A 24,928-nucleotide genomic window follows, 5' to 3' on the forward strand; every position below is an offset into this window, starting at 1 on the left:
CTATTTGATGCTGAAGCGTCTCCAGGGTGGCCTTTCAACATTCCATTTACTCAACCCACCCACTCTCAAAAATGGCGTTGCCTTCCGCGGGCGATTTCTGACCGACAGTTACACTTTTGGCCGCATTTCTGGAGGTTACTCGTACAAAGTTTTGTCCTCTGGGTTGTGCCATTCGAGACGAAACTCAGATAGGCAAACTGCAAATGTGCACCGTGGGACAGGTTTTAGAGTTGAGGGTTGCCGCATTTGGCCCCAATCTGATGCCTCCGTCTGTGGCGACTGGAATAAGGCCGCCAGATAATTTCATTCTGAAATTCATCGTCCTGGGATTCAGTCACGGGACATCCATTAATTCGTTGTCATCAATATTCGTGTTTCCGTTCGGTGAAGCGTGCATCGCGTGCGCTCGGTTGTATTCCTCCCTCATAATCTCCAAAATCTTCTGAATCTGCGCCTCGCCTTCTTCGCCGGGAAAGCGTTCCTCTAGCTCCTCTACAACAAGAGAAAGGAACTGGCGGTCGTCAGGATCCCGGGGCTCTTCCTCTCCTTCTGCAGTCTTTTGACCGTTGGTCTCGTCGGCGGCGGCGGCGTCATCATCGTCATCGATGTCGCCACCCTCACCGTTGGCCCCCTCAGTTTGCGCATTATCATCTGCGGTCTGTTGCTGTTGTTGCCCCCTTGGTAATCCCAACCCCAAATTGATCAACATCAAGACTTCTGTCTTCGTCAACCCAAACACGCGCAATCTAGGCACGACATTTTTTATGAATGTCTCGATCGGAGGGTATTTGGCGATGAAAGGGACTGTATTCGTGACATAATGCTTAAACTAGACAGACATTATGCCAAATTAGCTCTTCTCTCTGATTTGCCTCTTGTAGAAGTTTCTTGGTCTCAGGAAGATAATCTCGGTCCTATAGACGTACATCGTCTAGCACACGCTGGTTGTCCTTCAAATCAATCTGCTTGTAAGAGCCAATTTTCCGAGGCGGAGGGCGAGGTGGGTTTTGGCAGAGGAACTGATACACTTCGGGGGTTGTTAGGAGAGCCGACTGGGGGTCGAGGACCTGAATGTTGTCAGTAATTGTCTCTTTAGGTCCTGATCGGAGGCGACAAGGCCATCAAAGAGAACATACTCTCATTTTGGCGGATTTCCTGCTCTCTACCTCCCTGAATTCATATCAAGCATGTAGCAGCACCCACTCCAATTTGCTTTTATCGAACAGTCATTCTGAGAAGCGTGTGGTTCTTCCTGAGCAACACGGAGGCTTTCTCGAGGGCGCAGGCGAAGGTGCGGAGAAAAATTTCTAGGACCAAGATTTGCTGCGGGGAAACTTCAGCCTGATGGGACAGACGAGGCTGTGAGTCTGCGAGTCTGCGACGCTTGCGTGGCTTGTCACATGGCGAGCGAGGCATTGCTTTCCATTCCGAGATTTTTATAGCAGGACTAACTACCTTGCTCCATGAATGCTAAACGTGCATTTATGCGGGAATGCCAGCAATAGGCGGGTCGTCTAAAGTAGGCTTACGGAACGCCATACCCTTGTGCTTGTAGATTGTACATTTTCTCGTCGACACATTCCTCCAACCGCCTAGAACTCCCACCCCACCGACGCCATGCAGTAACTTGAGATGCAGAAAGACAAAAGACAGCGTAGATACCAGTCAGCATATTATGCCTTCTCTTTCCGCTTCTTTTTCTTCTCTGACTTTGATGTGTCGGCCTCGTCTTCCACTCGTTTTCGTTTCTTGGACCCTTCAATCTCACCGTTCGCCTCCTTTGCTGCAGCCTTCTCAGCCGCCTTCCTCGCCTTCTTTGCCTCCTTCTTCGAGACAGCTACAACCGTGCCATCCTCTTGAAATTGGATTTCGCCCCGCGCTAGCTTCCTCTTGTATCTTTCCACACTCAATCCACACTGAGCAGCCAAGGCTTCAATCTTATCCTCGTGGCCAGCCGTTGCCGCCTTTTCTGCCTGAACCTTCTTCTCTTTCTTCGCAGCCTTGCGAGCAGCCTTCTCTGCACGCTTCCTTTCTTTCGCAGCTTTCTTGGCTTCTTTTTTCGACAAGCCATTGACCCCATTGACAGCAGATGGTACAATGGCTTCGACCTCTGCACTGGCTATTGATTCATCAGATTGGGACTCGGCTTCATCGTTATCTCCCTCGCCGTCTTCTTTCATGCTCGCATCTTCGGGAATCTCTTCCACGAGCTTCTTTTCCTTCTTGGATTCCTTCTGCTCTTTAGCTGGAGCCTCATCACCGGCCAAACCATCGGCATCGGGGTTGTATTTCCGTGCCTCCTTAATCTCCCATTTCTTTGGTTGCGGAGTGGTAGTCACGCCATTGGGGCCAATGGCGACGCCCCGAGGTTTGAGTGGTTTGCCTTCCATAGCGGCTAGTTTGCGTTCTAGGTTCGCTCGCGCTGATAAACCAAGAGCGGCCTTCTCGTCTTCGGGAATATTGACTTCATCATCTCCCCAGTCCTGCAGCGCATCTACTCTCAACCCGAGTGCAGCTTTGGCAGCAAGCACTCTGGCCATCTTGCCCTTGTTTCTGCCTGTGGCTTGGCCAATCAAGGATGCATGATAGATGAGACCATATTTCGGCGTGTCGTGCTTTGTTTTCAGTGCGCGGAAGAGTGCCTTCTCAGCTCCGAGAATCTGTATAGTACTCGCCGGGCTTTTGGATAAATTCATCAGACTGCCAGCATGGGCTATGAGTCGGGCACCCACGAGATCACCGACAAGGGTTGTTAGATTGGGAGCAATGGCCATCATTCTTGCCGAAAGGTAGCTGGCAAGCTGTGTGCGGTATTCTGTGAACTGAACCACCTGCTCGGCTAAGCTTTGTATATTCTCCAAATCTTCGTCTGTGATTTCCGTCCCCATTGACCTGTCAGCGGCGGCCTTGACTGCAGCTTCGATTTCTTCGGGCAGAATCTCGGCAAGATCGCAGTTCTCCCAATTTGTGCGCATACCCATTTTCAACACCACTTTAGCGTATGCGAGATTGTCGTTCAGAATCTTTGCCATCTCCGGGAAATGCCACCCGTACCATTCTTTTACTCTCATGGCATATGTATTCAGCTCTTTATCCAAATCGTCCAGTAGACCAATTGCTTGTACAATCATGACATCAATCTTGTCCGGGGAGAATTTAAGTTTGTGTCTGGCAAGAGAGTGTGAGAGACCCAGGGACATCGTCTTGACATCTTCTGGCAGTAGACCGGGAATAAGAGAGGGTAGGTATTCTCGAATGGCTCGATAGAGGTCGGCGGTGGTAGAATCGGCAACGGCTTTGATCTCCAAGCCTGGAATCTTTCCGATCGCGTTTCCCAGTTTCGGATCTGCAACAGCGAGAGAAATCTTCTTCTCTTCCTTTAAGGTATTCAGGAGCGACGAAAGTTTCGGTGTGACCTTGCCTTCCACGATTGCGGCTGCTTCTTCAAGTGCCGCGGCAGCGCTATCGAATTTCTGGAATTCCTTCAATTTGAGCATAGAGGTCACATTTTCAACGCTGCTCAGTTCGGAAGCAAGATCGTCCCGCTTGAGGAGTTTCTTGTCTTTGGCCTTGAGCAAGGCATAGCCCGCGGAGGTCTCGGTGAGGATAAGGAGAGTCATTGTGAGGATATGCGCTACACGCGCTTCTAGAATATGTGGGAGATATTATGATACTAGATGTGCCTCGAAAGAAATATGGAAAAGCTCTCCAAAATTTCGCGAACCTCAACTGCACAATTTTGCGGAGCGGGCCCACCATTGCCAAGACATTCTACAAAAGGCAAGTGCGGCGAGAACATTCAAGCGTCTCGGCGTTTATCAGCCTTTTGAGCTATCTCTCCTCTCAGCAGCATCATCTCTTCATGTAACCAAGCTCAGAGAGCGGGAGAGTAGCCGAAGCACTTAGAATACGATATCATAGTTGATTATAGCATTACCCCGGTGAGCACCATGGCTATTCTCAACATCGAAGACCCTTTGGCTATGACACTCCCTCACCAGCCGACCACAGCTGGTCAATTTCTGCCTCCGGATCGTGTCCATACGCCCACTCAGTCAAAACGGGGTCACTCCACTGATTGGGGCTTTCCTTGACCTCTGTGCCTTCCAACTCCGCCTTCATTGCTTCATCGCGAGCTCGCTGGACTGGTCCATCAGGAAGATGTAATATCAGACCATGTCCGTAACTGGCTGCATGGACTTTCTTTACTCGAGGTTTGCGCGACTCTTCCCACTTCGATATTGCTGCGGGAAGGTCTTCTATCGACTTGACGTGCTTCAATGTGGCCGCCAATGCAGCAGCATCTTCCACAGCCATGGCCGCCCCCAACGCCATGTACGGAACCATCGCGTGAGCCGCGTCACCTGTTATCAAAAGTTTGCCGGACTCAGATGACCAGATATCAGGGATGTCTATACAGTTGATCGGCCAGTCTATCGTTGAAGTCACCATCTCTAGGAGGCGCCTCAGGCTTTATTTGAGTGTAACAATCTCACAGTCAGCGCAGTTCGGTGCCAGAGATGAACATTTTGCTGTGGGAAATGGACTTACCATGGATCCCACCCAACATATTGTGACCTCATCTCCTCAAGTATTTGAGACATAGGCTGTTCCGTCGCCTCTTTGGGATCTTGCGGATGAGTAACGACCAAGTTGAAGCGTTCTCCCCCAGCTATAGCATAGCTCATCACATGTAGGTCGTGCCCGACCCTAGCACCAAAGTCAGCGCACGCATATTCTCGGAATTCTGAACATGGCGCTCAAATATCTCATACCAGAGATGCAGATTCGGCTGTTCGACAATCCATTTGGTCAGAGGATCTGCCCTCATATCGGCGACAGCGATTGTTCCTCGATATGCAGAAAGCCCATGGCCCCAAGGCCCTTTGTCTTTTGCACCGTTGAGTTCTCCGCGAGCTGTCGACTTTAATCCTGCAGCAGCTGGTGTCAGTTGTCAGGCCACAAGTCCTAATTCGATCTCGTGTCTCACCATCGGCAGCAACTATCAGATCCGCCTTGATCAGGTTGCCGTCGGGAAACGTCACTTCGCCATTTTGCGTGTCGTACTTCTGCACCCTTTTGGACAAATGCACAGGAACGCCCAGTTCGACCGTACGATGATGCAGAACCTCGTGCAAATGTGCCCTATGGGTCACGTAGTACGGCGAGCCGAAGCGTTGCTCGCTCTCTGGATTGAGCCTGGCTTTTCCGATGATTGATCCATCCTCCCAACGCCGCCAAAGAAGCGCAGTGGGCTTGACAGAACGACGTTGTAGAGCAGGTCCAAGTCCCCACGAATGAAGGATGCGGGTCGAATTTGGAGGAATTTGAATCCCAGCTCCAACCTACATAATCCCGTGAGCTGATGAAATCCAACCGCTTCCTCTCGGAGGGCTACAAGACAGACGACGTCAAACCAGCACGGTAGAGAGACTCACCTCACTCAAAGCGGAAGCCTGTTCGTAGACGGACACCTCATGGCCCATCTGAGACAAGGCAATCGCATTCGAGAGACCTCCAACACCGGCCCCGATAATAGCGACTTTCAGTTTTGCCCATGACTGGTCCGTTGTTCCCTTTGTTTCATTCGATATTCGTGTTTCACTCGTCCTTGTCGTGGGTGCAACTGGTTCAGGCGAAAGTTTGCTCTTAATCGGCGTCGGAAATGATAATTCTTTCTCCTTGCGGAGACGGCGGACAAAGTTGTATGATCCCGAAGGATAATCAGGTATCTAAAAGAGGTTCCTTGTGTTATTGTCCCCGTCCCAGGAAACCTGCATGTCTGACCGACCGAAGGGATACAGACGCACCTCTATTTTGTCTAATTCCACGTTCATCTTGACCCTTCAGTTCTCCTCGAATCTGTCGGTGTCGTTGCAGTGATGTCTAGTTTGCTGACGCTCCTACCCCTTCCTTCTGTCTAGTCGATATTACTAGTTATGTAGCGACAGGTTCAGCAACATCGTCAGCTCTATCCCGACGACGCCGCCTCTATAAAGAATCTCGGATCGCCCGAGCAGAAGAACAAGGGCTATTTCCGGGCGACAAACGGAACCACCACGCGCAATGACGCGAAGTTTCGTGTCAGCGAGCTTTCCATCCATCTAGTTCATGAGAGAGTTACAAATGGCCGCTTGGCAATGATCTGCAAGACGTGAGATCCTCGGCCGCCACCCGATGCTTACACCGCAACCTCCACCATCGACCCCGTACACTGTCAGCATTGCGGTCCTTCCCTGGCGGAACAAAGTAGGAGGCTGCCTGCAGCCGTTTTCAACGTGAGAGAAATCAAGTATTAGCACCGCTGGACTCCTTGATAAGTATTGCAAATGTATAGCTCTGCTTCGTTGATAAGGGCCGCTACACTTCCAGGAGGATCTACAACGTACATGCTAAGTTCATCCAGCTATATACCCAATCCTGATCCAAGCGTGAAGCCCTATCCTTTTGAAAACACGCTGGACATGACACGTATGCCGGGGTATCTGCAGCAATTCTCAAGAGAATAGTTTACATATTGACCGAACATGGTTACAGAGGACGGCATGTACCCTAATATTTCCACTGTGCTGATAATAACTTCTAGAATGTTATATACTTGATGTCTAGTTCCCTATCGAGTACATCTTCAGGCGCTCAAGCAGGGGCCTATCTGACAGCACGAAGAGATAGGAATCCTGCTCGCTGTCCGCCGTATGCACAACGCGGCTCCAAGCGGGCACGACGAAGGTGTCGTGCGGTCCCCAACGCACCGTCTTCATGGCCCCGGTCGCCGTCGTGATCTCGGTTTTGCCGGAGCCTGCGTGGGCATGGTAGATGTATGAACAGGTGTCTCTCCTGGGCGTCGACTGTTGTCCTGCTTGCACCTTCTCTGCATGTGCCCCCAACGTGTCTGAGATGTGGTCGCCGGAGGAGTTCCGGTAATGCTGGAGTGCCCAGGGAGCGGCGTCGGCGTCGAGTCTTGCTTTCATTTCTTCCCAGGGGAAGCGAAGAGCGCTGTTTGATGCTGGTCTGGAATTGATAACCCGAAAAAAGAAGTCTGTTAGTGCTTTGGCTTCTCTTTCTTCCGTCACTCAGCCGAGTGGCGAAGATTGGGAGTGCTCAATACCGGCGGTACTTACTTGCTCGGATATTGACTCTCCTTGTAAGGTTCAGCGAAGTGAGTCGGGAGTTGATGGTATAGAGGAAGGTCCAACCCGTCTAGCCAGATCATAGGGCCGGTACCTTCATGGCCGTGGTCATGCCATTGCCATTGCGGGGTCAAGATAACATCTCCCGTTTCCATATAAACTTTCTCTCCTTCGACTGCAGTGAAGCCACGACTGCCTTCAATGATGAAACGCAGAGCGAATGCCCGGTGGCGGTGAGCAGGTGCAGTCTCGCCTTGATTGATGAGTTGAAGACCCGCGTAGATGGAGTCGGTAGTGAATGGTGCTCCTGAGCATATTTCTGATTAGTATACACTGCCTTTTCCATCCCTGTCCTTGGCCACGAGGAATATAGGATCTCACTCAGCGCAGGGTTTATGAGCATTAGAACACGTCTCTCTGCTTCTTCGCTGCTCACAACCTTGCCGGCCTCCAGCAAAAGCGGGCGTAGATCCTTGTACCTCCACACTGCAACTTCCGCCTTGGGTGATGGTTGTGGAGTGACCATAGCTCGCATTGCCGTCCAAAGTGGTTGGACATGTTGTTCGGGGAGTTTTCGAAAGAGCGTTTCTGCCGGGTTCAGAACCGTCGTGTCAATAGTTGGTTTGCTCGTTTGGGTGAGATTCATGTTGGATTGCATACGACTGCTTCGTCGCGAAAAGCTTCTTGCAACAAATCAATCTAAGCACTTCCGGGTATTAAACTCATTGCCTTGCTTAATTTAAATATTCATTGAATTTCTATCAATCCCAAGATCCGCACGCATTCAGTAATCTGGCCTCCGAAACAGCACAACAATGTTCGGCAGAAGACCCGAGTCCATTTCATTTTAGTTCGGTTAAGGCCCGCCGACCGGGCGCATGGAAAATGATCCGCTGCTTAAGGGCGATCATGACGACTACGATTATGATTTTGAGAAGGAGGAGTTGGTGAGCGGAAAGAATGGAGGTGCGGCGAGGAAGTCTGCACCCTTAAGTGTCATGCTCTGGTCGCTGTCAGCCTCGCTGGGTGAGCGAGGATAGCGTGCGCTTCAACTCCCTTTGTTACTACATGAACCTCAACTTGTTCCTGAGGCTCCCCAAGCTACTAATATTCACCTCAACTTCATCTCCGTCAGTCAAGTATTTTGGTACTTTCATTCCAAGAGCCACACCTGCAGGGGTACCCGTCATAATCAAAGTCCCTGTCTCTAGCGTTGTCCCCTGGCTGAGAAATGATACGATCTTTCTGACACCGAACAACAAATCCGAAGTCTCGGAATCCTGTCTAATCTCTCTATTAACCAAGGTCTGCAGCGATTGTTTGTCGGCGGCTGCCAAAATCTTGGGAGATACGATCATGGGTCCCATTGGTGCAAACCCATCAAATCCCTTGGAGAAGCACCATTGAGGGACATTGCCAGCGTATTTGGGATCGCGTTACCATATTCGGCACGATAGGTCATTGCCAGTAATGTACCCTGCTACGTAGTCCAGCGACTCGGCCTCAGTTACGTCGCGCTGGTCGACCGATGACAATTGTCTGACTCGTGTCAGTCAGAAAACTACAGGTTCTTTCTCCAAGCTTGTCGACGCATAGCGCTTTCCATACCAATTCGCCTTCATAATCCAATGTCTTTTGGGCAATCTTGGGAATGGGAATTTCAGCGTCAAAAGACGCCAATGATGTGGAAGGTCTGATGAAAAGGGAAGGGTATGGCGGCGGAGTGCGACCACCCTCCTGAACTGTACGGGTGTTTCCTCATCAAAATCTATTTGCCCTTGCTAGGATGTTGATCAACGCAACTCACTATGCTTCATATCATTCAGGCCAATACAGCGAATTATGGGCACTTGTTCTCTTATGATGGGGCTCAAAACCTTTTCAACCGGTGCAATTTTGCCCGTGCCCTTCACTCCAGGTGATGTTATCGAAATGGGGTTCCCATCGCCTTCGATGATATGGGCGTGTAGCTTTCCCGCTGCTGCAATTGACACTACGTCAGTCGGATCGCTCCCTTTGGGGAAGATGGCATCGCCATAGTATACGTTGTTGTGGCTTTGGAAGCGATTAAGATGAGTCCAAGTCGCCATGGTTTGTGCTTTCGTTCCGGAACATATCAAATCGACAGGGAGAGGCTGCGGTTCAAAAGTGTCTGACTACCTTAAATTTATTTTCTTCTCTATCCGCTTCTTCTCTTATCGTCTAAGCAGCTTCGTAGCAGCTACAATGCTCCGGCGTCGCCCGAAGTCTCGGGTCATGTCCGACCGAGAGTCAGTGATGCTCAATAATATCAGTCATACCTACCTAATTACGTTGAAACTGCATCGATATACATGAAAATGGGTGCACACGTCTTATGATTCCTCCATCTATAGCAATCGGACATAATCAGTGACTTGACAACCTTTTCATTCACACAAGCATTGTAGGAGGATCTGCTCCCAGGGACGACTGCACCGAACTCGGGAAGAAAGGACAATGCTCTCGAGTCAATGTCTTTGGCCGGATCTTTTCCAGACGGAGATTTATTCGATCATGACCGACAGCTGCTTATGAAGAGCGCATATTTGATGGTAAAGTAGCGTGGTTCGAGTTGAGAGGCAGGCTGGAGATAATTAATTCCTGCAGATGCGGTGCGAGATGTTGAGCAATCTTCTTAGGATTGACTCCTCTCGACCGAAAGATGTTATGTCGAGATAAACTCTTCCTCAGTCGCTCGTTCCTGTTCCTTATCACGAGCAGGGTTTGTTTAAGCCTGTTGTGGCATAGCACGCTGTGCATGACGGACTTGGAATTTTTTTCCCTGGAGACTGGATCTGTTGCGAAAATTGCACTCGACGTATATCTCCCTGTCATGGCCTCGCCTGAGGCCCAAAATCAAAGTCAAGCACCAATCCTAGCATGAGGCATCATGATTGGTAGATCATCCTGACGTCGATGCTAGAGATTGCTGACGGTGCAAATTCCTACGTGCCATATTGAAGTGCATCAAGCGTTGCTCTGCAGCTGCTGGAACACTTCATCGAGCTGCTCGACGGACTGGCCGTGTTCCTCTGAGCTATGAAACACGATCTTGACCTTTCTCAGCGAGGAACTGCCGCAGAGCACCTCTTTGTGACGATTTTTGCCTCATTAGATCATACAAAAGCAGTTGATGTTGTCTATGACTGCTGAACTTTCAGATAATAGACTGGGCACTGGCTGGCTGAGACGCTGCGATGTCGGAGGGAATTTACTTTGATAATCAAACATACGAAGAGTTCCCGGGTCGTGCCCAAAGTTTCCTCGCCGCCTAGCGAATCCCCAAGGCTGCTTCCCCTCGTTCTTGGGGTTATCCTCGGTATCCGCCCGAAGATTAATTCCCCAGCCTTGCCCCCAGAACTCGTGGATGAGAATATACTCCATTGGCAGACTATACCAGATATCTTACCTCTTTGTTTTATCAGGCTAGTTGCTAGCATAGACAATATCCAACCAAGCATGGACATGGTGGACAATAATAGACCAGTGAGATGTTTTCTTCTCGCATATGCCAGTAGCAGGATTGGCTAACCATTATGCTCACTGCCCAGACACGCATCGAGACGGATGCAATGGGGTCCGTTGAAGTAGGTGTATACTATGCAGCTCATGTTTGGATGAAGAATGCTCTGACTTGAAGTTGCTCTACCATTAGGTTCCATCTGAAAAATACTGGGGCGCTCAAACTCAACGGTCAGAAATCCTGCCTTTGGTTGAATCCAGTTATCCTCACATCTAAGTGGGTGCATAGCTCACTTCAGAATTTCCGCATCAACCAGGATCGCGATCGCATGCCGGCCTCTGTCATCCGTGCTTTTGGGATCATCAAGGGTGCTGCAGCAAAAGTCAACGTGGAGTATGGTGCACTAGGTGAGTTAGATATGGTTCTAGTTCTCCGTTTCCCTGCCAGGAAGCTAGGTGAGATAAAATGGATAGGAAAGCTGAACAAAGACCTTGAGACAGATGCTAGACTTGGGCATGCAATTCAGCAGGCGGCGGAGGAGGTAGCTTCTCTCAAACTAATAGACCATTTTCCATTGGTGGTTTGGCAGACAGGATCAGGAACGCAGACCAACATGAACACAAACGAAGTGATATCTAATCGAGCTAACGAGATCCTTGGTGAGCCACTCGGTCAGAAAAAGCCCGTCCACCCCAACGACCATGTCAACATGTCTGGCTCTTCAAACGATGGCTTTGCAACTGCTATGCATATTGCGGCTGTTCTGGACTTGGAGGACTATTTGCTTCCGGCACTGGCTAGCCTTCGAGATGTCATGAAGAAAAAGAGCCAACAATTTGCCCATATAGTCAAGATTGGCCGGACTCACCTTCAAGATGCCGTGCCACTTTCACTTGGGCAAGAATTTTCAGGGTTCGAAAAACAATTAGAGCTGGGCATCCAGCGTGTGGAGCAAGGGCTGGAGGGCCTCCGTTTCTTGGCAATGGGTGGCACGGCCGTGGGGACGGGTCTGAATACGTACAACGGGTTCGATGAGGCCTTTGCTGCTGAAGTCAGTCGACTGACGGGCAGACGCTTCTTCACAGCACCCAACAAGTTCGAGGCCATCTCGGCAAATGATGCTGTTGTCTATGCTTCCGGGGCACTCAACACGTTGGCTTGCTCCCTGTTCAAGATCGCTCAGGATATCCGTTTCGAAGGGAGTGGGCCGCGGTGTGGACTGGGGGAACTTCTCTTACCGGAGAACGAGCCAGGCTCATCTTTCATGCCAGGAAAGGTGAACCCTACTCAATGTGAGGCGATGACGATGGTCTGCGCAAAAGTCGTGGCAAACCATGCCGCCATAACTTTAGGAGGATTGAGTGGCCAATTTCAGCTGAACGCTTTCAAGCCGCTCTTGATTTCTGACTTTCTGCACTCGGTCCGCATCTTGAGCGATGCTATGCGGAGCTTTGAACGGAACCTCTTGGAGGGCCTCCGGGCAAACAAGAAGCGCATCAGTTACCTATTGGGACAGAGGTGAGGTTCATAGCCGTCTCCCGGCCTTCTCCATTTCAATAATGCACTTTTACCTGACATCTGGATAGCCTTATGCTCGTGACATGCCTCAGCGGTAAAGTGGGATATGACTTGGCATCTAAGATTGCAAAGCATGCCTATAAACATGATCTGACGCTGAAAGCAAGTGCATTAGAGCTCAATGCGCTGAGCGAAGAAGAATTCGATCTTCTTGTACGTCCCGAAAACATGATTGCACCATCTGGTTAGCCAATGCGGATACTATGCTGAACCAATCTGGGACCATTAGTTGATTGATTGAAAAGGAAGAGAAGTTCTATCCTGTGACAGAAGAGGCTTCAAATAGCCTAGCATTCGAAGTTGCCGCAATGGCAAGAGATCTCCTACCTAGCTTAACTGGGACAGTCCAAACAGGTGGGGGGACAATATGCGCGCAGACCGAGAGTCACGGATTTGATGACTCTCGTATGAGGTCAAAGAACATTCATCTCTATAGCTCATTTCTAATGCTCTCTTCCTGTTTGACCAGGCACATACATGCGTATGCCTGAAAGGGTCGAATCCACAAACCCTGGCTTCTCCAGGGGGCGGGCTTGGCAGCTAGTGCTGATTTAAGCTCTCGGAACACATCCGAGTTTCTAAATTCTGACTGTATCTTAACTTGATGCGAGCCATTTTGCGAGCTGGTCTGAGCCGTCCCCCTCTCCATGAGAAGCTCACCTTCTTTCAAATATTGAAACTGGGGGAAAACAGCTGTTGACAAAATAGTAGTGAGCAACTGTTGTAACCTCTCCTTTCATCGAAGCGAGGGGTTTCCGATCCTCCCTTGTAGGCGAGATGAACTCCCCAGGACCATCGGACTCAGTTGCGAGTGAAAAGCCCAAATCCGGGGTTGTCGGCTCCAGCCGAAGCAGAAAGCGTGCTTCGTCTAAGGCCCAGAATCCAAGCCTTAAGAGGCCGAAGATTGCTCTTGCTTGTGAAGAGTGTCGAGCGCGCAAGGTCCGCTGTGACGGAGCTCAGCCAGGTTCACAGTTCCTCTCAGCGTCCCGTGTCGGACCTGCTAACCGTTCTCCAGTATGTGGAGCTTGTCGCCGCTGTCGCAGAGCCCACCCGAACTGCGTCTACCCCTATAGGGGCCCATCTGGAGTTTCTGCAGAGTCAGTCGTAGCCCTGAATACGTCGTGAGCGAACAGAACTGATGGACGGAAAACCAGATACGTGACACACCTGGAGACCAGGATCCAGCAACTGGAAACCCTACAGCGAGATATAGCACGACGAAGCTCGCACCACGGCGATGCTGGGTCAATCTTGAACCAAAACCTAGCCATCATCGATCCATGCCCGCCGGTGGGTTCTGGGGACGGTCGCTAGCAATTATGTGGTGAAAGCTAATACTGGTCTAGCGGTCGCCATTAAACGTGGAGGTCTGCTCCAATACAGGAGATACCAACAGGCACGAAACTATGCTGTCACCACCTCTGACTGCACCTCGTGAGCAAGATCATGTCGACTACGTTTCATCCCCCTTCACTGGACGTGTTGAAGGGATCGACGGCATGGGGAATACAGGGACGACAGAGAACAGCTACTCCGAAGACACATCCAGCGCTGCTAGCTTCATGAAGCAAGTAAAGAGCGCCATGGCGGCCAGGCTATCTTCGTCCGCACCCCAGACACTCGCGGTCTCATTCTACAATGAGATACCTGGTCCGCGGATTGAGTCCAGGAAAAACCAGCATGATCAGTCGATTGCTGAACTATTTGTACTTCCACCACGACATGTTGCAGATGACATGATGGAAATGTACTGGAACGAAGTATACCTCCTCTATCCTTTTCTCCAGCGGGAACGGTTTATGCTGGCCTATCAGAAGATTTGGACTGGTGAGGATCGAGAAACTGACCAGAGGTTGTTGTACTGTATTTTGAACTTGATCTTTGCAATCTGTTGCCAGATTAGCAAAAAGGAGTCTCCCAGCGAGAAAGCTGCCGCAGCTGACGTCTTCTATAAGAGAGCCTTACACTTGTTGCAAGTCAATGTAATAGGCAGCGGCTCGATTGAGCTTGTTCAAGCTCTTCTTATCATGGGTCAGTATCTTCAGAGCACCGATTGGCCACACAGGTGTTGGGTTGTCATTGGCCTCGCGATTCGTATCAGCCAAGGGTCTGGTCTACACCTTCGGCGGACGACGGCGAATGTTCCCCAGATCGACCGAGAGCTAGCCCGTCGGTTGTGGCATGGGTGCGTTTTTATGGACCGGATGGTGTCGATGACCCTAGGCCGTCCGATGATGATATCCAAAGCCGATGCATTGGTCGTACCCTTCCCCGAAGCTATCGACGATCAATATTTGTCACTCGAGCTTGGACAAGATCAAACACAACCTCAAGGCAAAGTCTCCATCGTTGAGTTCTTTGTTCAGTCGCTGAGACTCTACATAATCACCGAGGAGACATTGTCTGCCATGTATCCGCATGAAGACGCCTCTTCGTCGACGCCGCTTTCTCCTCTAGAAAAGCTCACAAACCTTGATTTTAACACGATTCTGAGGATCGACACAGCCATCACCAAGTGGTACGACTCAGTGCCAGTCACACTCAAGATCAATAGCAACCATCCGCGGAGATCCTTCGAAGCCGCCCATTCAAGGCAGGCAAACATACTGCGGCTCCGCTGTCTCCAAATTCAAATCCTCCTGTTTCGTCCGATTCTTTCGCTCTTGTTGGCTCAAGAAATCAGGGGAAAGGCAATTTGTCTCCCTACACCGGATTTGTGGCTGCCGCTCTCTATGGGCCTGATTTGCGTCAGGAAATGTATAATCAGCGCTCTTGAAGTCATCAATATCATCTATGAGAAGCAGATATTTCCGGGTTCCAAGGACATTGAACCTCTGCCAGCATGGTGGTATCAGATCTTCTGTAAGTCCAAATCCAGAATTAAGGTGTTCAACCCTCAAAAGCCAAATTTGCTAATGGGTCGAAGTCATCTACAGTAAGCTCCATTTCAGTCTTCTAGCCCGATTACCCAAAGCACGAAAAGTCTTTGGGTCAAACAACCTTACATTTTCATTCTGACCTCTGAGATTACCTACCCTTTCACTTGCGCTCGCTACCGTCTTTCTAGGAATCATTATTGGCACAAATAGCTAACATGCAAACTGAATAATATCAGCTGCTGCCACAGCTCTAATACCAGCACGTGTATACAGCTACGTCCGAGGAGATATTCCACTATCATCACTCACCGAAGCATGGCGACGCTCACTCGAAGTCCTCCGCCGTCTCTCTCCACTGAGTCCCTCTGCAACACGATGTCTGGCTGCCCTCGAGCTCCTGGATGAAGAAGTAGTTGCAGACGAGATGCCCAACGCCAATCCTACATCCAACAACCCTGAGCGGGATGATGTGCGCTCATCTAACGCACCGCCTCCTCCTAATCTTTCTGATAGTCATATACAAAGGAACAGCACAGTGCAGCGAGATGCCTGCAACAGCCTTGAATCTCAAGCTGACTACACCACGATAGCGGTGGCGCCCTGGGATGGTCACAATGTCCCACCGCAATCGGAGCTTGTGCCTCCTTTCCCAGTTGAACCACAGCCGCAGCAGCAGCAACAGGAACAGCAATGTGGCGCACACGGAGAAGTATTTGGGACAACGCTACAAATGCAAGATTTTACATGGTTAGACTCTCTCCCGGCCGACCTCTTGGCGGGTGGCTATGATGATCTACCGGAGCTTTATTCAGTCGTATAGTTCAAGAATTCGAGGTGGGATGGTTTGAAAAGCGTTCCAGAAATCCTTGAAAATGGACAGAGCAGACAAGAGCTAGGCCCCGGTTCTGTCTCTGTTTCATATGTCTGCCCAGTGAGACTCGATTTCTCGATTTTCGGGTCTTTCCTGCGAAAAAGCAATTAAATCAAGAGACATTCTCCCTTTGAACCTTCATCTTCCTCCAAACCCAAATACTGCACAAGGTTTTGTAGTCGAGCTCCTGAGCATGCTCCTTGAGTTCGCCTTCACAGCCCCATAGTTCAAGAGGAGGACATGTTGAAAATCAGTCCACTTGGCATTCCATAGAATCCATTTTTTAAGTCATTACTTCCCTTGATATCCCATGAAAGAATTCTCGCAGAACCAGCGTAATGACCCGGCACCTATGTCTGTGACATCGCGTCAAATTTGACCATGATGGTCTTGGGAAATGCCGTCCTGCCATCTGCAAAGTCCAAAGACGCGTCCTTTGTAACGATGTTCATCTTTACAAGAAAAGAGAATAATTGTCAGCTTACATGCTACAGATATACGAGGGAGATAAACACTAACCTTGAACCGAAGAACTAGAGAGGGGATCAGTTTCTTGATCTCGAGTTCCGCAATGTGCCGGCCCAGACATATTCGTTTTCCTGACCCAAAACCCATGGACGCTCGTTCCATTGCAAGTCTCTTGTCCGAGTCCACAAGCCACCGCTCAGGTCGGAACTCTTCCACGTCTTCGCCATAGAGTTCGCGGTTGTGGTGGATAACTTTGGCGGCACTCCCGACCGTAGTGCCAGCGGGAATGTGTTTACCGGCGATGACAGCGCCCCCTCGCGGGACGACCCGCTCCAACGGAATCGTGACAAAGGGATTACAGCGCATCGCTTCCTTGAAGACGGCATCTAGGTACTCGAGCCTGTTCACTTCGGCCCATCGCGGCACTGGTGTGGAAAGTTGCGCGGCTTCAAGCTCTTGCTTCAGCTTTTCGAGGGCGGAAGGGTATTTCATCAGGCAGAAGAGAATCGTCGTTATGGTCACCGCGGTACTATCGAAGCCCGCCGAGATGGTCGAAGTCGTGATCAGAGCGATTAGGTCGCGACCTATGGCCGGGTTCTTCCTGAGTGCGTCAACGTACTTTTGAAGGAGGTCTTTCTGCCCCTCCGTCTTTGCCGCTGGGGCCAGTTCACGATTAGCCAGCCTGCGGAGTGCTTCTTGAGCCCACACAGATGACCTCTTCGTGAACCAGTTGAAGAGTGGGTGTTGGAAAAGGAGGTATTCTAAAGTCGGGAATGCTTGCCATTGCACCCAGTGCGCAATTCTATCTCGGCTTGGGCTCACCATTCCCCAAACATCTCTCCTGTTCTTGAGGTGCCCCAGATTCTCATTGAAAGCTAACTGGGTGAGCATATCGAGCTGGAAGAATTGCGTAGTCTTGAAGAGATCGAACTCGGGAACTTCGAAAATGGTCTGGATGAGATCTTTGACCGTGTCGTCGACATTGTGTTCGTAGTCGAGGAGCGTGTTTGTCGCAAATGCATTCCCAACTCCTCTCTTCAAAAGAGTATTGCCCTCCTCGTCTTGCATGTCAATCACGCTTCCGATTGACTTTCCACGAGTGGCGACCACCCGTAGCGGAGAGTACGAGTCGGCCTGAATCGCACGTTTAGTTCTGCACAAATGAGACCGAGTTGGGACTTGCCTTTCTGAACTCTCCATGGTTTGTGTAAATAACACTGACAGCGGCAGGATCGCTAACGTGAATCGTATTGGGACCAATTCGCACAAGAGGACCATATTGCTCATGAAGCTTGATGAGGGTCGTGGCTATGGTACCATAGTTCTGAGCATATGCTCTCCAAAGGTTCGTGAAACCGGCTAAAAATGGCCCTGGAATTGAGCTCAGCTTTCGGTATCCCCGGTAAAGCTGTAGAGGAATGATGAATAGAATGATGGCAAGCCCAATGGTCTGGATAGGTGAAGCCATCTTGGGTCACAGCATAGATATCGGTGAACAACGCGCAACAGGCCTTTAATTTATGGCTCTTTGTAGTTGCATTAGGGAGACTTGTTACCATGTTGGGACCCGCTCGTCGTGCCGAAGCGGACTATAAGGCGCAGAGTGGGTGATGTCAGCAAGTTCGGAAACGATCCGAGAGCGCAGAGTCGATCACGGAAGACCTGGTCACGGAACGCCTGATGGGTGCCTGACGATTGACCGAAACGGAAGTAATGAAATCTCGGTTTGCGCTTCGAGCAGAGTGATTTCCGGTTCTTACCTTCCCGATCCAGGGTCAACAGCTTGCAAAGTATTAAACCTCATAGTAAGGGTAACTAGTGTATTACCCTTTCGAGGAGTCCAACGCGCGACTGAAGTTTGACAATAACAGTACCTCAGGTATTATTATTTGGAGTGAGACACTGACTTACTGTGTAAACTTCCGTGAAAGACTCACTTGTAACCTAGGCATGCAGCAGATGTAGTAATACCTGAGAAACCAATCCAACTCATCTCACATCCATTATTGGTTCAAGATACGAGAGATGAAATATTGAGTGCAACATCGCTTTTTACACCAGAGATCCTAGAGCTCCAGGGCTTGTTATTGTTGTTGTTTTGCCTCTTGCGCTGGTGGCCCAAAGGCTTACCTAACCTTTGTAGAGGAATATGATGATATACACCCTGTGAGTGATCCCACGGTCGACGATGATCATGGTTGTGTCCGGGCAAGGATCAGAAGCGCCGCTGCCACAGTAAGGCACCGTATCCTTGCTCGCTTCTTGTTTTATGCTTCGCCTCCTCTTAGTGCACATACAAATAATCTTGATATGCCGAATGTTGTCGATTTAGGATGTTGATTACTTGCTCTTGCATCGACTTGGCTGAGACCTAGCTTTATACTGTCCCCTGAAAAGATGAAAAGTAAGCCAAAGGGCAGAATCTATGAAAACTTAGAATATCCTCTGTCCTGTCGTCATCCAACTCGCCTGGTTGATGAGGTGATACCGGAGACTGTTCGAGACCGTTTCCCGGCAAGGGGATTAACAAAGTTTATGCAAGCGGTGTAAATGCTGAAAGCTGAAAAGGAGTTTCTAAGCAAAAATCATCTGTTTGATCCGGCAATCGAGTATTTTAAGAGTAATAAGTTTGTGAAATTGATGGTATGGTGAGTGGGAAGGAGGCCAATCTGGTGAATCTAGCGCAGCTGTTCTTTTGTTGTACCCAAATCGAGAATGACATCATCGCTAAGGAGTATTGAAGCATACTCGGCACTAGAAAGTGCCTTTATCCCGGCTCCAGCAGAGTATTTTCCAGGTATCAATAAAATTAGTCTTGTTCTATTCGCCTAGGTCAGGCAAATTGGAGAGCCACCATTCCAAAGCGCAATATTGAGCATTCGACTCAATGCAGGCAATAGGACCCTGCCTCGCCTCTTGCTCGCCTCTTGCTCGCCTGTAATCGTGATGTGGTGTGATAGCTTAAATAGATGAATTGCCAATAGAAATCCTTCGCTTAACTCTTTTGTACTAGTCCCTCTCATCGAGCTACAAATTAGGAACAAAATACGAGGTAGCCTTGGTAGGCACAGCCAGCTGTTGATTCGCCAGCCACTGGTGAAAATAGCCCGTAGGCTGAAAAGGGCAATAGAGGTTGTCCGCCTCGCCACCAATAACCGAGGTAATCCTGTCAAATCAACACTACCAAACACTCAGACCGTAGGGAGTGTCTTGGACGACAAGAAATAGCTCAATAGGAATTCAGCTGGGATTTAGCTGCTGCTCATTCGGCGGCTGCGAAGGGCATAGTTTCCTCCTACACGTCTTAGGTATTCTTCAAAGGGGCTCTTTCGAGAATAACAGCCTTGCGACCGAGGGCATCAAGCCCCGTGTCCAAAACATATGTAGGCCAGTTCCTCCTCATCGGGACAACATAGCCGAGAACCCTCGGTTCCATCTGGCAAACATTTGCACCCTTTTCCGAGCTTCTAATTCAGAGATCTGCAATCGGACCATATACTGCCAGTAATCGGAAATCTGTTATTGCCATACAAGATGAACTCGGCCGCGACGAGTGGTGTGGCTTCACGCCATGACCTCGATGACGCTGCCCTTGGGAAATATTTACAAGAAACGGAGTCCGTACCTCCATTACAGTTGCCGGTTGTTTCGACAAAAATTGGCTATGGCCAAAGCAACCCTACGTACTACGTGGACGATGCAGCGTGAGTGTATGCATCAACATATTGCTTCGTTCATCATCGCTAATGTACCACACTCTAGCGGAACCCGGCTTATTCTCAGGAAGAAGCCAGCTGGGCAAATCATTAGCAAAGTCGCTCATCAGGTTGACCGCGAATTCCGGGTATTGGAAGCCCTGGGCACTGTAGAAGGATTTCCTGTACCGAAAGTCTACACACTGTGCATGGATCCTTCGATTATCGGCACGGCGTTTTACGTGAGATTTATCACTAGCTGCAACAATTTGCGCTTTCTTCTTTAACTAATCATCACCCTTTAAATAGGTGATGGAATTCGTGAAAGGCAGAATATTCACGGACTACAGCCTGCCAGAGCTGTCGCCTTCAGAAAGGCGCAAGGCGTGAGTTTGGTTGCGTATCTCGTTACCAAGCGCTGACCGAGTGCCCTTTGTCTAGCTGGTTCTCTTTGGTAGAAACCCTCGCATGGCTCCATTCAATCGATCCATTCTCCATCGGCCTAGAAGGATTCGGCAAGACAACAGGATTCTACGCTCGACATTGCAATACTTTTACCAGGATCGAGGCTGAGCAGTCAAAGATCGAAGATAGTGAGGGAAAACCACTAGGGAGAGCCCATGAGCACTACGATGAGATAATCGACTATGTGAGAAAGAATCTGCCCGGCGACCGCTACGTCATTGTACATGGAGACTATAAATTTGACAATGTGGTAAGCTTCTTCCGCAAAAAGCAAAACTGAGTTTGCAAATGTTAATGTCTGGTCATATGTAGATACTCCATCCCACCGAGCCACGAGTCATTGCCATCCTTGATTGGGAACTTTCAACCATTGGGCATCCGCTGATGGATGCTGTTTTCGTCGTTGCATCCTTTTGGAATGAGCCATATAAGGCAACTGGTTCTCGGTCTTCAAGTTCTCTTTCTAAAGTCAGTGGTATACCTAAGGCTGATGAGCTGATGGACCGTTACAGTGAGATTGTAGGATTCGATCCACGGAAAGATGCGAACGGCAGGGATTGGGAAATTGCCAAAATCTTCCATCATGTACGGGGTAGTACAATTACCCATGGCATCCAAGCGAGGACTATTCGCGGCCAGGCAAGCAGCGAATTCAGCCACTTGTATTTCGAGTATACAAAATCAGGTCTGGATATAGCACTGAAGATGGTACGGGAGATGAAAGCAAAGGAAGCATCTTCACCAAAGCTCTAGCATAGAAATCTGACATGGTGGAGTTTTAGAAAATAGAAATGCTTCATTCTAACTATGAAATAGCCTCTGGCTGGTGGGCCGTCGATCTGGCCTTTCAGCGAACAATCACAAAGGATCATATGCCTTATCTACAGTGCTGTTGAGGGACAAGAAGTATTCACACCCACGTGTAGGATTGGGTGGATATCCCCATTCATATCTCTTATCTGTCGTGGTTTCACCCCCTTTTCAAGCCTTGCCAATCCGTATTAAGTGGATTCCGGCAGTCTTGCACTCCGTATTATGTCATCAAAAATCGAGAACTTGGCGGCGCTCTGTGTCAATTTCAACACTCTTACTCTTAAGAACCTTGTTAGCACTACATCTTCTTTGTAGGGCCGAGATACCACATTCTACTCCAAAGTCGAAACTCAGGACTGCTTGCCCGTTCATATTGGTCTTCCGAGGATGCGGCACGAGGACAGGCCAGGGACAACCGTGGCAAAGTTGGAAAGAGTAAACCCGCCGCGGGATCTCACTTCATCCCACGTGCTATTGCAACCGCTGATGATCACGAAGCTTGAAGGCTGTCAAGGTACACTTCATCAGTATGCGATCTGCTTTGCGCACGCTAAAGCGTTTGCAGTTAACCGAGCAATAGTGGCCGCCAGTGGGAAGCAAACCTATACCGCTCTGGTCGATCTAATCCCGTTACCACGAGACTTGAACTCTGCAACAGGCGGGATGCAGACCCCTAAGCTGGGTTGACTAATGAATATCTTCCCCAAGACCGTGGTAGTGTGTCCCATTTGGAACAGTCAACTTCGGGTATGCGTGCAATCGGGATGACCGAGGCTATCATAGCAAAAATTCCAGACTTCAAGACCAGCATCAGCGGATTTTAACCCCGCCTTTCAGAATTCGATATACTAGACCTAGAAGCTCCAAGATCACATCTTTCCACTCTGTCTCATTCTCCACAAAGACTGTTATCACTCTCCGGGGACCCGTCTTCAAAATGCAAAAGTACCAGCTCTTGTGCATTCTTTTCGTTGCTTTTGGCTCCATATTCTATGGCTACGACTCTGGTAGGGACACTCATGATCACAGAATCTCGGTATACTAATTTTCTTCAGGTTGTACGACATCGGTCCTAGGATATTCGTCGTTTATCGAGTACTTTAACCTTGATGCTACAACCATCGGAGCTTTCGGATCGGCTTATTATGGAGGCGGAGCCGTTGGTTGTTTCCTCAATTACTACTTGCCCGACAAGTTTGGGCGGCTGCGGACAATCCAAATATCCTGCGTTCTTGCTTTGATCGGCTCTGCCATGCAGGCCGGAGCGACGAACTTCCCCGTCTTCTGTGCAGGCCGTGTCCTTGGCGGTATTGCGAACGGCATTGTCTTCTCAGTTTGTCCTACCTATGCGAGCGAGATCGCCACTCCGGAGATCAGGGGCCGGGTTGGCTCATTATATGCTTTCAACGTAAACTTCGCCTATATGCTCACAGAATGGATGGGTCTCGGGTTTTATTACATCAAAGGCAATGCCGCATGGCGGACCCTTTTAGGAATCCAGCTTGTACCAGCCGCTTTCATGTTGATCGCTTCATTCTGGATGCCCTTCTCTCCACGATGGCTCATAATGAAGGGGCGAGATGATGAAGCACTAGAAGTGCTCAGGAAGCTGCATGCCGGTGTCGAAGGACATGAAGAGGACTTCTACATCAAGGAGTTCCACCAGATCAAGTCACAGTACCAAATCGAAAAAGCTAACAAGCTGGGCCTTGTGGCAATCTTCAAGAAGAAATCATACCGGAGACGAATGTATCTCATCTTGACCTTTGTGGCGTTTTGCCAGTTCACGGGAATTATTCCGCTTCAGAACTACCAGGTCACAATCTACACCAAGCTCGGCTTCACCAATGTCTTCAGTCTTGTCCTGACGGGTATCTGGGGGACATTAGGCTGCTTATCTACAATTACCGCAAGTCAAATCGTCGACAGAATGGGTCGACGACATCTGATGGTACATACACCTGTTCCGCCTTTTGATCAATACAGCTTTACTGACAATGGGAAACAGTTTGTTTCCTACAGCTTCATGATTCCCGGTGGCATCCTACTCGTGGCTCTATGGGCAAGTTTCGAACACACAAACAGTAGCAACTACGCGTTAGGCAAAGCTGTCATCTTTGGCATGTTCTTTTACGGTTTCGGATACGGCGGTTTCATGAACACCTTCTTCCCAACCTACTGCACTGAAGTCATGCCCACCAACATCCGCGCCACCGGTACAGCTTCCGGTTATGCTCTCTTCAATCTCATCGTGATCATGCTGGTTCAGGTGACGCCTATGGCCATCGAGGCCATCAGTTGGAAGTATTTCATGATCTTCGTCATCTGTGACATCATATTCATTGTCATTTTCATCATATTCTACCCCGAGACGAAGAATAAGACATTGGAGGAAATCAGTGCGATTTTTGGCGACGAGGTATTTTGAACAAAAACGTCCAGAATAAAAGAAAGAAGGAACATCCTAACAGGCTTCATACTAGGTCGCCGAGACGCTCGAAGAGGCTGGGCAGTACGTTGATGCAGTCCTGCACGAGCACGAAAAAAGCGTCCAGCATATCGATGAAGTCCCGGCCAAGCTTACGTAAAAGGCTCTTACAACGCGAGGTTGGAGGAGAGCGCGTAATCCTACTACCAATGCCAGCGGCCACATCAGCTATGCCCCGTGTCGTCAATTCGAAGAGCGGGACATGAGGAAAGTTGTTGATATTGTTTGCAGCCACGCATGAACTTATACTGTTTTTCAATTTGCTCAGGTACCCATTCACTGGAGCGGAACCCGGCAATAGCTCTCTATGCCTCGTTGATCACAAACTAGTCTTGGTCTATACATATGAGTATCCTAAATACATCTATAGTAGGCACGCTGTATTTGAGACTCCATGGGCGTCATAAAAGTCAACGAAGATATTTATCGGCCTGAAAGATGAGGAGTCTGATGCTCTCCATAATCGTTTGCCTGTAAGTGCTTTCTGATAGTCTGTATGAGACTGCCAGAGTTCTTCTATTATTTTGGCTACTTCCTCACAGTCCAGCGAGACCAAAAAACGCAGACTCTTACTGCGATCAGCGATTATCACGTGAATGCGAATGCTGAGGGGCTGAGACATGGTATCCGGAAAGCCGCGCTTGCACTGAAACCGGTGGGCGTTGATGGTATTGAACGGGGCCAGCGACCGCGCCTCAATAATGCTGAGGATCGTGTTTGGGTCCCGGCCTGATTCATCGAAGGGTCGAGTCTTAAATCGTGGCGGGGGCGGAATAATCGGGCCTGGAAATGGTGGCCTCATGTCAATGTGCCAAATAGTTTAGGTCGAGGACTGTTCTTGGACTGTTCAATGACAAGGAGCATCTAATCTATCGAGCATGACGGGCAATGTGGGGAAAGGATTCGTATGCTGTGTCATTGCCAGATGCCAAGTTGTGCGAGCCTCGATATCACTAGAGTCTAACAGGTCATTCTCGACAGCCATACAGAACCGCCCCCTTCTTCGAAAAGACATGACATTCAACAGAATGAGGGTATTCAATGACAGCGAGGGTTC

The 24,928-nt window shown here is 49.5% G+C and overlaps 10 protein-coding genes across 10 annotated transcripts; 4 read left to right on the plus strand and 6 right to left on the minus strand.

Annotated features, from left to right (window-relative positions):
* Positions 1–334: 334 nt before the first annotated feature.
* On the minus strand, positions 335–1,142 carry Z519_05398 (uncharacterized protein; the record flags this gene model as incomplete). Its single annotated transcript, XM_016763138.1, has 3 exons — positions 335–829; positions 927–1,067; positions 1,137–1,142. 3 exons carry the CDS (start codon positions 1,140–1,142, stop codon positions 335–337), a joined length of 642 nt encoding a protein of 213 aa, XP_016620751.1.
* Positions 1,143–1,673: 531 nt separating this feature from the next.
* Z519_05399 (nucleolar protein 58) lies at positions 1,674–3,620 on the minus strand (the record flags this gene model as incomplete). Its single annotated transcript, XM_016763139.1, has 1 exon — positions 1,674–3,620. One exon carries the CDS (start codon positions 3,618–3,620, stop codon positions 1,674–1,676), a length of 1,947 nt encoding a protein of 648 aa, XP_016620752.1.
* A 361-nt stretch (positions 3,621–3,981) lies between these two features.
* Positions 3,982–5,837, minus strand: Z519_05400 (uncharacterized protein; the record flags this gene model as incomplete). Its single annotated transcript, XM_016763140.1, has 6 exons — positions 3,982–4,471; positions 4,552–4,710; positions 4,776–4,932; positions 4,991–5,345; positions 5,439–5,732; positions 5,811–5,837. The coding sequence occupies 6 exons, from the start codon at positions 5,835–5,837 to the stop codon at positions 3,982–3,984; spliced, it is 1,482 nt and encodes a 493-aa protein (XP_016620753.1).
* A 768-nt stretch (positions 5,838–6,605) lies between these two features.
* Positions 6,606–7,776, minus strand: Z519_05401 (uncharacterized protein; the record flags this gene model as incomplete). Its single annotated transcript, XM_016763141.1, has 3 exons — positions 6,606–7,011; positions 7,122–7,437; positions 7,512–7,776. 3 exons carry the CDS (start codon positions 7,774–7,776, stop codon positions 6,606–6,608), a joined length of 987 nt encoding a protein of 328 aa, XP_016620754.1.
* Positions 7,777–8,633: 857 nt separating this feature from the next.
* Positions 8,634–9,220, minus strand: Z519_05402 (uncharacterized protein; the record flags this gene model as incomplete). The annotated part of the gene is made up of 3 exons (XM_016763142.1): positions 8,634–8,669; positions 8,739–8,872; positions 8,938–9,220. The coding sequence occupies 3 exons, from the start codon at positions 9,218–9,220 to the stop codon at positions 8,634–8,636; spliced, it is 453 nt and encodes a 150-aa protein (XP_016620755.1).
* Positions 9,221–10,687: 1,467 nt separating this feature from the next.
* Positions 10,688–12,381, plus strand: Z519_05403 (fumarate hydratase, class II; the record flags this gene model as incomplete). The annotated part of the gene is made up of 5 exons (XM_016763143.1): positions 10,688–10,738; positions 10,807–10,844; positions 10,903–11,025; positions 11,122–12,132; positions 12,201–12,381. 5 exons carry the CDS (start codon positions 10,688–10,690, stop codon positions 12,379–12,381), a joined length of 1,404 nt encoding a protein of 467 aa, XP_016620756.1.
* A 1,217-nt stretch (positions 12,382–13,598) lies between these two features.
* Z519_05404 (uncharacterized protein) lies at positions 13,599–15,891 on the plus strand (the record flags this gene model as incomplete). Its single annotated transcript, XM_016763144.1, has 2 exons — positions 13,599–15,054; positions 15,308–15,891. The coding sequence occupies 2 exons, from the start codon at positions 13,599–13,601 to the stop codon at positions 15,889–15,891; spliced, it is 2,040 nt and encodes a 679-aa protein (XP_016620757.1).
* Positions 15,892–16,292: 401 nt separating this feature from the next.
* Positions 16,293–17,878, minus strand: Z519_05405 (uncharacterized protein; the record flags this gene model as incomplete). Its single annotated transcript, XM_016763145.1, has 3 exons — positions 16,293–16,394; positions 16,462–17,544; positions 17,570–17,878. The coding sequence occupies 3 exons, from the start codon at positions 17,876–17,878 to the stop codon at positions 16,293–16,295; spliced, it is 1,494 nt and encodes a 497-aa protein (XP_016620758.1).
* Positions 17,879–19,944: 2,066 nt separating this feature from the next.
* On the plus strand, positions 19,945–21,323 carry Z519_05406 (uncharacterized protein; the record flags this gene model as incomplete). Its single annotated transcript, XM_016763146.1, has 5 exons — positions 19,945–20,114; positions 20,173–20,347; positions 20,415–20,491; positions 20,547–20,820; positions 20,883–21,323. The coding sequence occupies 5 exons, from the start codon at positions 19,945–19,947 to the stop codon at positions 21,321–21,323; spliced, it is 1,137 nt and encodes a 378-aa protein (XP_016620759.1).
* A 997-nt stretch (positions 21,324–22,320) lies between these two features.
* On the plus strand, positions 22,321–23,971 carry Z519_05407 (uncharacterized protein; the record flags this gene model as incomplete). Its single annotated transcript, XM_016763147.1, has 4 exons — positions 22,321–22,390; positions 22,439–23,334; positions 23,392–23,802; positions 23,867–23,971. The coding sequence occupies 4 exons, from the start codon at positions 22,321–22,323 to the stop codon at positions 23,969–23,971; spliced, it is 1,482 nt and encodes a 493-aa protein (XP_016620760.1).
* Positions 23,972–24,928: the final 957 nt, after the last annotated feature.

This window comes from Cladophialophora bantiana, assembly GCF_000835475.1.
Source record: "Cladophialophora bantiana CBS 173.52 unplaced genomic scaffold supercont1.7, whole genome shotgun sequence".
NCBI lineage: Eukaryota > Fungi > Ascomycota > Eurotiomycetes > Chaetothyriales > Herpotrichiellaceae > Cladophialophora > Cladophialophora bantiana.